At 40.2% G+C, this 11,941-nt stretch overlaps 1 protein-coding gene across 1 annotated transcript in view; it reads left to right on the forward strand.

The window, feature by feature from the left end:
* The window catches only part of TG (thyroglobulin), a 160,486-nt gene extending 155,057 nt beyond the window's left edge, over positions 1-5,429 (forward strand). Inside the window, exons 46-48 of the mRNA XM_087930406.1 lie at positions 1,693-1,833; positions 3,102-3,292; positions 5,047-5,429. Of these exons, the coding sequence (XP_087786532.1) occupies positions 1,693-1,833; positions 3,102-3,292; positions 5,047-5,159 (445 nt within the window). The 3' untranslated portion in view covers positions 5,160-5,429. The remainder of the gene's footprint in view (positions 1-1,692; positions 1,834-3,101; positions 3,293-5,046) is intronic.
* Positions 5,430-11,941: the final 6,512 nt, after the last annotated feature.

Here is an 11,941-nt window from a genome sequence, read left to right on the forward strand (position 1 = left end):
TCAAAGGAATCTTACAGACTCCTATACAGATGCAATATATCTCTGCTTATAGCAACTATAATGGATGATAGTCATACCAGTAATCCTCAATTTATGGCTTATAATGGAGCCTGCTCATCATAGCCGTAAGTCATAAGTAGTAAAGTGTCACGTGACCAATCTGATTTTACAATCTTTGTTTGTGTGGGGTGGTGGTCACGAAGCCAGTCTGAAGTCATTAAGCAAACCAATGCAAAAAACTAGAAATAAATTCTGGTTTTCAACAAAACCATCATAAAATGCAGTCATATGACCATAAAGGTGAAGGTTCCCCTCGCACATATGTGCTAGTTGTTTCAGGCTGTAGGGAAAAGTGCTCATCTCCATTACAAAGCAAAAGATCCAGCTTTGTCCGAAGACGTCTCCATGGTCATGCGGCCAAAGGCGCACGGAACGCTGTTACCTTCCCGCCAAAGTGATCCCTATTTTTCTACTTGCATTTTTACATGCTTTCAAACTGCTAGGTTGGCAGAAGCTGGGACAAGTAACGGGAGCTCACTCCATTACGTGGCGCTAGGGATTCGAACCGCCGAACTGCTGACCTTCTGATTGACAAGCTCAGCATCTTAGCCACCGAGCCATAGGGTGCTGCCAATGGTTGTAAATGTATCCATGTTGCTGAACACCTGAAATTCAATTGGAATTTTGAATCTCAGTAGTAAATGGCCACAAAGTTGATCCATCATAACTTCAAATGTCAAACGGCCACTAAGTGATTGGTCATAAGTTAAGAATTGCCTGTAGTTAGATTCATGCTTTTTTTTTTTTTTTTAGCATGCTACAATTCCTGATATAACCAGTTAGTTTCTCAGCCACGACTTTGATTTATTTATTCAGGGGAAACATAGGAATAAATTGTAAAACCTTTCTTTCCTCTCCGAGTTTTTATTATAAAAACAGAATGGTTGAATTTGGTCCCAGCCTAATCCTTGTGTGAATATTCAGAGATGAGAAACAGTGTTTTAATCTTATTTCCATTCTTCTATTTTTAATTCCTTTGCCAAATGCATTTAAAAAAAAAAAAACCACATCCCTGATGACAATCCAGATTGTGGTGATTTAGAATGAATAGGAACCTGAAAAGGTCAAGGAGGAAAGGCCTGCGTTTTCAAAAAACGTATCCCGAAAGCTTTGAGACTTTTATTATTTATATTTATAGTATTTCTATTTCTATTTTTATTTCTTGTGTGCCTTCTGGAGTCGCTTCTTATCAGATGGGCTGCTATCTAGCAATAGCAACAGCACTTAGACTTATATACCGCTTCACAGTGCTTTTACAGCCCTCTCTAAGTGGTTTACAGAGTCAGCATATTGTCCCCAGGAATCTGGGTCCTCATTTTACCAATCTTGGAAGGATGGAAGGCTGAGTCAACCTTGAGCCTGGTGAGACTTGAACTGCCGAACTGCAGTCCGCCGGTAGTCAGCAGAAGTAGCCAGCAGTACTGCACTCTAACCACTGTGCTACCACAGCTCATATCATAAATATGATAATTAAATAAACAAAATTAAATAAACAAATAATACGATAATAAAATAAACAAAATCTGTGAGATATCTGTGTCCCTCCCCCCCCCCTTTTTAAATGGAAGTGCTATTTAGTAAATTAAGTAAAATTACAATGTTTTTACTCACTCTCTTGCTTTCTGTTTTCAGCTCAAGCCTGGAATATATTCCTGATGTTCAGCTTGCGTTTGGCCTACCCTTTTATCCTCAGTATAAAAACCGATATACGCAGGAAGAGAAGACTCTTTCATTAGTCATTATGCAGTATTTGTCCAACTTTATAAAATCTGGGTAGGTGCTAAAAGCTTTTACGTCCAACTTTATAAAATCTGGGTAGGTGCTGACTGCTTTGATGTCCAACTTCATAAAATCTGGGTAGGTGCTGAGCATTTTGACGTCCAACTTTGTAAAATCTGGGTAGCTGCTAAAAGTTTTTACGTCCAACTTTATAAAATCTGGGTAGGTGCTAAAAGTTTTTATGTCCAACTTTATAAAATCTGGGTAGGTGCTAAAAGTTTTTATGTCCAACTTTATAAAATCTGGGTAGTTGCTAAGTTTATGTCCAACTTTATAAAATCTGGGTAGGTGTTAAGTGTGTTTACGTTCAACTTTATAAAATCTGGGTAGGTGCTGAGCATTTTGATATCCAACTTTATAAAATCTGGGTAGTTGCTAAGCGTTTTGATGTCCAACTTTATAAAATCTGGGTAGGTGCTGAGTGTTTTGATCACTGAAAGTTGAAGGATGAGTACTATTAGTACTATACCCATGTTAACTGGAACTAAAACATCATGAGCAATATATGAATGAGAGCAGCTTTTCCCGTGGTTCAGCTAATGTCATATAATTTGGCTGTGCATGATTTAGATCATGCTGATACAATCAGGAAGCCACTCTGAATCTCTGTGTGTACTCCAGTAATTTGGGAGTCTTGATCCTTGAGACATCAAAGTCATGGCCAACGTCATCATGAGAATTAGCTGTATCTTTCTATGATCTCCAACTGGGAAAAGGATAGCAATCATGACCCAACTGCAGGCATTACTGCAAGGGTGGAAAAATGATAGTCCCTTTATCAGTGAGAAGAACATAGGCATTTATTTATCATATTAATATTTATGTGATCTCATGTTCTACAAAAGCCAGTGAGATGACCTTGGAAATTCATTCCTCCTCCTCCTCCTCCTCCTCCTCCCTTCTTCTTCTTCCTCCTCCCTTTTTCCTTCCTTCTTTCTTCCTCTCTTCCTCTTTTACCACTTCAGGTGTCAATGGAGATTCAAAATAAACCATTGGTTCATTTAACGACCATGGCATTTACTTAACAATCACAGAAAAAGAAAGGTCATCTGGTCGGTCACATGGGTGAGCTGCTTTATGACCATCAAGACTTATGACCCTAATGGGCAGGCTCCTTTAAGGTCATAAAACAAGGAATCCTTGTACACAAGAAAAAAATATGTACCTTTTTTTTTTAACCCTTGCAATTGCAGGCAGTTTTCAGGAGTTGTCTGTGTTTGACAAATATAAGATTGGAGACTTATATTTGTTCTTTTCTGCAGAAATCCAAATAACCCTTATGAATTTTCAAGAAAGAGGCCAGAAGGACTCTCGCCTTGGCCTTTGTTTCGTGCAGACGCGGGTGGAGACAATTACAAAGAGTTTACTGCTTCTTTACCAAACCATAAAGGACTGAAAAAATCTGAATGCTCCTTCTGGGATTACATCAAAACTGTAAAAAGTTTGACAAGTTGTAAGTCCATCGTATTGCCTTCAATTAATTACATAGACTTGCTTATACGCTCCTTCGTTTGCAAATTGACTCTAAGCACCGAGGGCTCCAAAGAAAAATGATTAAGATGATGCAAGAATAATTTGTAAGCTTCTCAATGTCACTGTGTACTGTGAGATGAGTGGCATATAAATTTGATAAATAAAGAATATAGTGCAATGTCGAAATAATATCAACATGGTATCTACTTTGGGCTGCCTTTGAAGACTATCTAGAGCAGGCGTGTCCAACCTTGGCAACTTTAACACCTATGGGCTTCAACTCCCAGAATTCCCCAGGAAGCCATCATTTAGACACCCCTGTTTTAGAATCTACAGCCGGTCCAGAATGCAGCAAGACAGAGAGTGATGGGTTGCAGCATTGCAAGCTCTACTGGATACCAGTTGGCTTCCGAGTACAATTTGAGGTGCTGTATCCATTTATAAAGGCCATAGATAGATGACAGAGATAGATAAGATAGATAGATAGATAGATAGATAGATAGATAGATAGATAGATAGATAGATAGATAGATAGATAGATAGATAGATAGATAGATAGATAGATAGATAGATAGATAGATAGATAGATAGATAGATAGATAGATAGATGATAGATAGATAGATAGATAGATAGATAGATAGATAGATAGATAATTAGATAGATAGATAGATAGATGATAGATAGATAGATAGATAGATAGATAGATAGATAGTTTGACAGATAGATAGAGATAGATATAGATAAGTTGCATTAACAGAGGGATATAATCAAGATCAAGTGAGGTACTAATACCACTCTATAAAGCCTTAGTAAGATCACACCTAGAGTACTGCATCCAGTTTTGGTTACCACACTATAAAAAAGATGTTGAGACTCTAGAAAAAGTACAGAGAAGAGCAACCAGGATGATTAGGGGACTGGAGACTAAAACATATGAAAAACGGTTACAGGAACTGGGCATGGCTAGTCTAGTGAAGAGAAGGACCAGGGGAGACATGATAGCGGTCTTCCAATATTTGAGGGGCTGCCACAGAGAGGAAGGGGTCAAGCTATTTTCTAAAGCACCAGTAGGCCAGACAAGGAATAGTGGATGGAAACTGAACAAGGAGAGATTTAACCTGGAAATAAGGAGAAATTTTCTGACAGTGAGAACAATCAACCAATGGAATAGAAGTTGCCCTTGGAAGTTGTGGGAGTGCCATCACTTCAGACTTTCAAGAAGAGATGGGGCTGCCATTTGTCAGAAATGGTGTAGGTCTCCCACTTGGGTGAGGGGTTGGACTGGATGACCTACAAGGTCCCTTCCAACTATGATTATCTGTTATCTGTTATAGTTAAGAAATAGATGATAGATAGATAGATGATAGATGGATAGATGGATAGATAGATGATAGATAGATAGATAGATAGATAGATAGATAGATAGATAGATAGATAGATAGATAGATAGATAGATAGATAGATGATAGAAAATCTATAAACATAGATTTTTAGTTATAATGCCCAAAGTCAATATAGAAGTTGGTGTCTTACAAATCAAGATAACAATGACACTCAGTAAGCACTTAATAAGTGTTTGGAAAGGACTTGGAGGCTGACAAAAATTGCAAATCAAATCTAGACATCTGTTTCCTTGTGCCACCAACCATAACAATTGAACCCTACTGGCTCACTGGCATGAATTTTTCTTTGTGATGATGATGATGATGATAATGCAACTTCTTTGTTTTCAGGCCAAAGAGAGCAACCTGTCTCAAGTAGGCCCACAAAAGGACTGGCTGTGACGCCCATGTCTAAGACTACTACAGTGAAGTTGCTCGAAGACAAGGCAGCCTACAGCAAATAGAGCAGACCGTTTTGCTCTATGGTACCCTGAAGTGGTGAAATAATCAGAATATTGTATGCCTCTGAAGGAAGAACTGGCTTTGCTACGTTGTAGTGACATCTCTGTAATAGGCGGTTATTAGTAATAGTATGCTAGATACGACAGTTGCCTTGCAAGCCAAGCCAAAACATAAAATACTACAAACTGGGCACAGCTTAGGGGATGAAACGATGAATTTTGATGCATTGAATTGTATGCAAGTTACTGAATAAAGTTTGGAAAAGATTGGTAAATCAACTTGGGGCCTTCTAAGTTATTAAAACGCCTTCGAATCAAAGGTGTTTGTTTTCATCGGTAGTCCTCAACACAGTGCCAGAGAGTCATCTTGAGTCTTCTAATGTCCCTTTGGAGGTTCGCCAGGCTTCCTGTTCCATTTGACTTTTTTTTTGTTTTGTTTGAAATTTGAAAAAAACAACAACCATATTTTGGTTGCAACAGACAGGAAGTTGATACACTGCATGCAGAGCGTTAGCCTCCCATTTCAGGCTGATTTCCCAAAAATGTCAACAGAACCCAGATTTTCTTTAAAAAGAAGAAAAAGGAAAACATCTGTACAGCAGTGCCTTGTCTAAAGAAAGGACAAAGATGTTGGGGTGGCGTGGAGCTTCTTGTAGAGGAGAATACTACCTTGCATTTTGAGAGATATTATTAAAATTCCCTTCATGCCCACCAAGTTTCCTTGAGAAAAACTCAGACAAACTGCTCATCCCATTGCTCTGCCTGCTAGCATTACCCAAAATTAATTTATACCAAATAGAAACCTGTTGTGAATTATAGCATTGTCGGCTTGTTTATTTGATCTTTATCCTGCCTTTAATACTTCATAAGGTGGCAAACATATCTAATATTCCTTCCTCCTCCTCCTATTTTCTCCACAAAAGTCCTGTGAGGTGGTTTAGTCTGAGAGAAAGGGACTGGCCCAAAGTCATCCAGCCATCTTTCATGTTTTAAGGACTAGGACTCACAGTCTCCTGGTGATTGGCCTAAAGTCACCCAGCCAACTTTCATGCCAAAGGCAGGACTAGAACTCACAGTCTCCAGACCATTGGCTGAAAGTCATCCACTTGGCTTGCATGCCTAAGGCAGGATTAGAACTCACAGTCTCCTGGTGATTGGCCTAAAGTCACCCAGCCAGCTTTCATGCCTAAGGCAGGACTAGAACTCACAGTCTCCTGACCATTGGCCTAAAGTCACCCAGCCAGCTTTCATGCCTAAGGTGGAACTAGAACTCACAGTCTCCTGGTGATTGGCTGAAAGTCATCCACTTGGCTTGCATGCCTAAGGCAGGACTAGAACTCACAGTCTAGGCTAGAACTCACAGGTGATTGGCTTAAGGTCACCCAGCCATCTTTCATGCCTATGTGTGATTAGAATCTACACTCCATAGTCTATTGATAAAAGACAATAAGTTTCAGATTTGTTTTCTTTCATGTGAGAATGTGCTTTGAGTGAACATTTACATTCATAAAGTTCCAAACAGGAAACCTTCACAGTAGTACAGTTTTTAAAAAAAGTTTGCTACACAATGTTTGCATTTTATTAAATCGACGTGAACTTAGAAACTCTTGTTTTAGAGGACCATTTAGTAGAACAACTTAACCGCACTGTAGATACATTTTTGCGATGCCAGTTGTCCTGCTAGATTTGTATTTTCCCAGCAATACACACAACAACCTCAATGAATATTTGGGGAAGTCAAGTCTGCAGGGATCAAAAGAGTCTGTACTATGAATAATCTGAAGAAAAGCAGTCTGTTTATTTCTTTTTAAGCACAGAGGAGACATTTTTCATCCAGATAAAATTATGATCATGCTAACTCAGAAAAAAAAAAAACTAGTGTTGCAAGCATTTTCCCCCCCTTTGAGATGGGATTGAGGTTACTTAAAGCATTGCACCAATTAAATTCATGTTTCCTGATTTCAGTATTGGCGTCATGCCAGCTTTTGGAAACACTGAAATATTTCCCTAGATAACGAAAATTAGTGGCGTGCTGAAAAATTTCATCTGCCCCGTGCCCCCTCCCTTTGTAAATTTCCCATTCAATTTGAAAGAAAAGGGGGAAAAATGAGAAGAAAGGGTGAAATTCTCCACAGTGAGCAGTTCATTTGTGCATACAAATTGCCTGAAATGGAATAGGTTCCCCTGTTTGAGCAGGGGGCTGGACTAGAAGACCTCCAAGGTTCCTTCCAGCTCCTATTCTATTCTGTTCTGTTCTATTCCCATATTCTGTTCTGTTCTGTTCTGTTCTATTCCCATATTCTATTCTATTTTGTTCGGTTCTGTTTTATTACTGTTCTGTTCTATTCTATTCTATTCTATTCTATTCTATTCTATTCTATTCTATTCTATTCTATTCTATTCTATTCTATTCTATTCTATTCTGTTCTGTTCTATTCCCATATTCTATTCTATTTTGTTCTGTTCTGTTCTATTCCTGTTTTGTTCTATTCTAGTCCTATATTCTAGTCCCATATTCTAGTCCCATATTCTGTTCTGTTCTGTTCTGTTCTATTCTATTCTCTATTCGGAATAAGAATTCTATTCTATTCTATTCTATTCTGTTCTATTCTATTCTATTCTATTCTATTCTATTCTATTCTGTTCCATATTCTATTCTATTTTGTTCTGTTCTGTTCTATTCCTGTTTTGTTCTATTCTGGTCCTATATTCTAGTCCTATATTCTAGTCCCATATTCTGTTCTGTTCTGTTCTATTCTGTTCTGTTCTATTCTATTCTCTATTCGGAATAAGAATTCTATTCTATTCTATTCTGTTCTATTCAGTGTTAGCTTTTTTTTTCCATCTCTGAAAAAGTTTCACCGGAGAAACCCCACCGAATATTTCCTCTTGGGATGCAAAACATTAAGATGGAACTTTTCCAGAGAAATTTTTCCAGATCCGATATAGAGCAGCTAAGGGAACTGCTGGAGAGGAAGCAAAAATGAACACCCTCTCCAGTGGTGGGATTCAAATATTGTTGCCACTGGTTCGGTAGGCGTGGCTTCATGGGCGCACTTTGCACACATGCACACACTTTGCATGCACGTGTGCACCAAATGTGCACTTTGCACAGGCGCAGAGGCATTCTAATTCACCTCCTGCAAGCCTGAACAATCCCGGTCACTTTAGCAGCTGCTGCGCGGCGCTATTTTGTGTCACGCAAAGCAGCTGCGCTTCAAATTCTGCAGGTAAAAGTGAGTATGGGAGCCTGGGCAGGCAGGTAGGCCCAACACAGGGTGGCAGAGAGAATTGGTTCGATCTCCACTGCTCATCGCTGCTACTGGCTCACCAGAACCGGTCCGAACCAGTCGAATACCACCACTGCCCCAACCTCCATTAGCAGTGATAAAATGTTAAAAATAATCATGAGGCATTTGAAAGAAATTAAAAGGCAGGCTAAAAATGAAGCAGAAAAACAGAAGCCTTTTCTCCCCACAAAAAGGAGAAACACCAGGAAAACAAAAGACAGATTTAGCTACTACGTTAAATAGTCATGCATAGAAATTGAGCCAATATTTTATTACTTAGCAGTACAATCGTTATCTTTTTTTTTTTTTACAAATTTTTTTCAGTTTTTCACATTAAAGTAGAAGTACATTAGCAGTACAATCATTATCATTGTGAAGCTGTGCTAATCAGAAGTAAGTTGCATGAAGTTTCATAGAGATCTCTTCTGATTAAGAGGGTATTGTATTGTGTGGTGTGGTACAGACGTGGTATTCAGCAGGCTCTGACCAGTTCTGGAGAACCGGTAGCGGAAATTTTGAGTTGTTTGGAGAACTGGCAAATCCCACCTCTGACTGGAGAGTTTACAGTATCCTTCCCCTGCCATGCCCACCAAGCCACTCCCACAGAACCGATAGTAAAAAAAGTTTGAATCCCACCACTGGTGTGGTGTTCCTGTTATGCACTGATGGGTTGTTGTTGTTCAGTCACTAAGTTGCGTTGACTCTTTGTGACCCCATGGGCCATAGCATGCTAGTCCTCCCTATCTTCCATTGTCTCCTGGAGTCTACCCAAATTCATATTCGTTATGTCAATGACACCATCTAACCTTCTAATCCTCTGTGATCCCCTTCTTTTGCCTTCAATTTTTCCCAACTTCAGAGTCTCTTCCAGAATCCTCTCTTCTCATTAGGTGGCCAAAATATTTGAGCTTCAGCTTCAGTGTCTGTTCTTCCAAAAAGCAATCACAGTTAATTTCCTTTGGGATTGACTGGTTCGATCTCCTTGCAGTCCGGGGGACACTCAGCACTACAATTCAAAAATATATCAATACGTTATTGAGTTTCAAAGATTTGAGATGGACAATCACCACCCAAGGACCAAATATGAAATGCAGATATATCTAAAATAGCTTATTGTCTCTAAGTTAGCCTGGGCCTTGAAAGGTAGCTGCTGTTATAAGATGCTTCTGTTAACCTAATATGTTAACTAGGTAATCCACAGAGATCTTTCAAAGATCCCTGGCTCAACATTTAGGTAGTTCAGGTATGAAGTTAAAGTACCATAGATCATCTACACCACATGCTGGGAGAAATGGATGAAAGTCAGAAGACTGATTCCCAAACCCACAAGCTGAAGTTTAAACCTTCTCCTGAAAATTAGTGCACCCAATTCTATACTTGCTAGGAATTGTGGGAGCTGCAGTCCAACACATTTGAAGATGACCAGGTTGAAGAAGGTAAACTTAACAACATTGAGATAGAAATAGTGGTAACATTCACCAGACTTTCTTGGACGAGGTAGATATACCTCTGCTGACCTTAAAACTAAGAGGGAAATCAGAGTTCACAATACTTTCACTTAATGTGCGGTTTGCTCTCATTTTAGATATTAGTGGTTTGCCCCACTCTCTACTAGCACTGATGAGGTTACCTAGTTTGGTAAAGAAATGTCAACAACAACAAAAAAAGCTCACAAGGGCACAAAGGAAGGACCCTACAACACCAAGGCTGTGTTTTATTTATTTGTTTGTTTGCTTGTCAAACATGTGCAAGAAAACAAGTATAGGAACGAATATAAACATGAATGAAGGAAGTAAATACAGATAAATGGAGACAATAGGGATGGTAGGCACACCAGTGTGCTTATGCACTCCCCCTTTAAGGACCTCTTAGGAATGGGGTGAGGTCAGAGGTGGTATTCAGCAGGTTCTGACCAGTTCTGGAGAACCAGTAGCAGAAATTTTGAGTAGTTCGGAGAACCGGCAAATACCACCTCTGACTGGCCCCGCCCCCATCTCTCCTCTGTCTCCCGAGTCCCAGCTGATCAGCTGGGTCTTTCTTTTGTTGCCCTGCACAGGAGAACGGAGCTGGAAAGCAGGTTAATGGGAATGGGATTTTGCAGTAACCTTCCCCTTCCATGTTCACCAAGCCATGCCACGCCCACCAAGTCACACCCACAGAACTGATAGTAAATTTTTTTGTATCCCACCACTGGGTGAGATCCACAGTAGGCAGTTTGAGGTTGAAGCTATGAGGGGGTTGAGGCTGTAACAATGGAGTCAGGTAGAGCATTCCAGACGTTGACAACTCTGTTGCTGAAGTAGAATTTTCTGCAATCGAGTTTGTGTTATAGAGGTTTTGTCTTTTGACTTTCCAAAAATGTTTGTTGTGGGATTGTTGGTACTCTCTGAGATTGGTTGTTTTCTTGCAGACGTTTCATAACCAACACATCAACTCTGAGCTGCAAATATCCTCTTTTATTTGTGTTCTAGCTTTCTTTTGCTATGAAGTATTAAATAGCTTGGAGGTGAAGCTCAGTGGCGCTGCTTGCCTGTCTCTCCATGAACTCTTTGACCCTCCATGATAAAACTTCCAGGAAAACTTAAAACTTTCCATACTCTTGTCCAGTAACCGGAACAAATTGTAGAATGTTTGTAATTTCTTTTTCTCTCAGTTGCATACAAAAACCAGGACCGTTTCATCTCTTATTGCATGCAGCCTCAAATTTGCTAAGCCAGCAGTTGAGTTTTTCCCCATTTTATGTCCTGCCCAACTACGGCTGTTCAGTGAATCATCGCAGTTGTTAAATTAGCAATCTGGCTTCCCCATTGACTTTGCTTGTCAAAAGGTCTCACAAAAGGAGATCACCTGAACCCAGGACACAGCAAGTGCCATAATCCATGTGGCCAAGTGTCCAAATTTTGATCGTATGATGGTTTAGTGGCCGTTTGACGTTACAACAGCACCGAGAAAAGTGATGTGATTGTTTTTCACACTTACCATCACTGCAGCACCCCCATGGTCACATGATCAGAATTCAGCCACTTGGCAACTGACTCATATTTGTGACGGTGTTTCAGGCTCAAGGGATTCCCTTTTGCGCCAACAAAGTCAATGGAGAAGCCAGATTCACTTAATCCATGTGTTGTGGCCTGTCAGCTTCTGGCCCCTCCAACAGCCAAATCAGAGGAAAAGGAGGAGGAGGAGGAGGAGGAGGGTGAGAGTCAAGGTCAGCATGAAGGCAGCCTGGGAACTTCGAGGGGGAAGAAGGAATGGAGCTGGCAGAGAGAGAGAGAGACAGAGAGAGAGAGACAGAGAGACAGAGACAGAGCCTAGGCCACCTGTCAGCCCTCAGATTGAGAGTCAACATCCCTCAGGTCTGTAGGTGGCTGATGAGGAAGAGTAGGGACAGCTGGGTCCAGTGCCTGACGCGCAGATGTGCAGAAGGCAGAGGAGAGGAGAGCAGTGGAAATCCGTGAGCTGATCCTTGGGAAGGACTGCTGCTAACGAAGCCCC

Source organism: Pseudonaja textilis, chromosome 3 (genome assembly GCF_049901715.1).
Source record: "Pseudonaja textilis isolate UNSWEBS1 chromosome 3, rPseTex1.2, whole genome shotgun sequence".
Taxonomy (NCBI): Eukaryota; Metazoa; Chordata; class Lepidosauria; order Squamata; family Elapidae; genus Pseudonaja; species Pseudonaja textilis.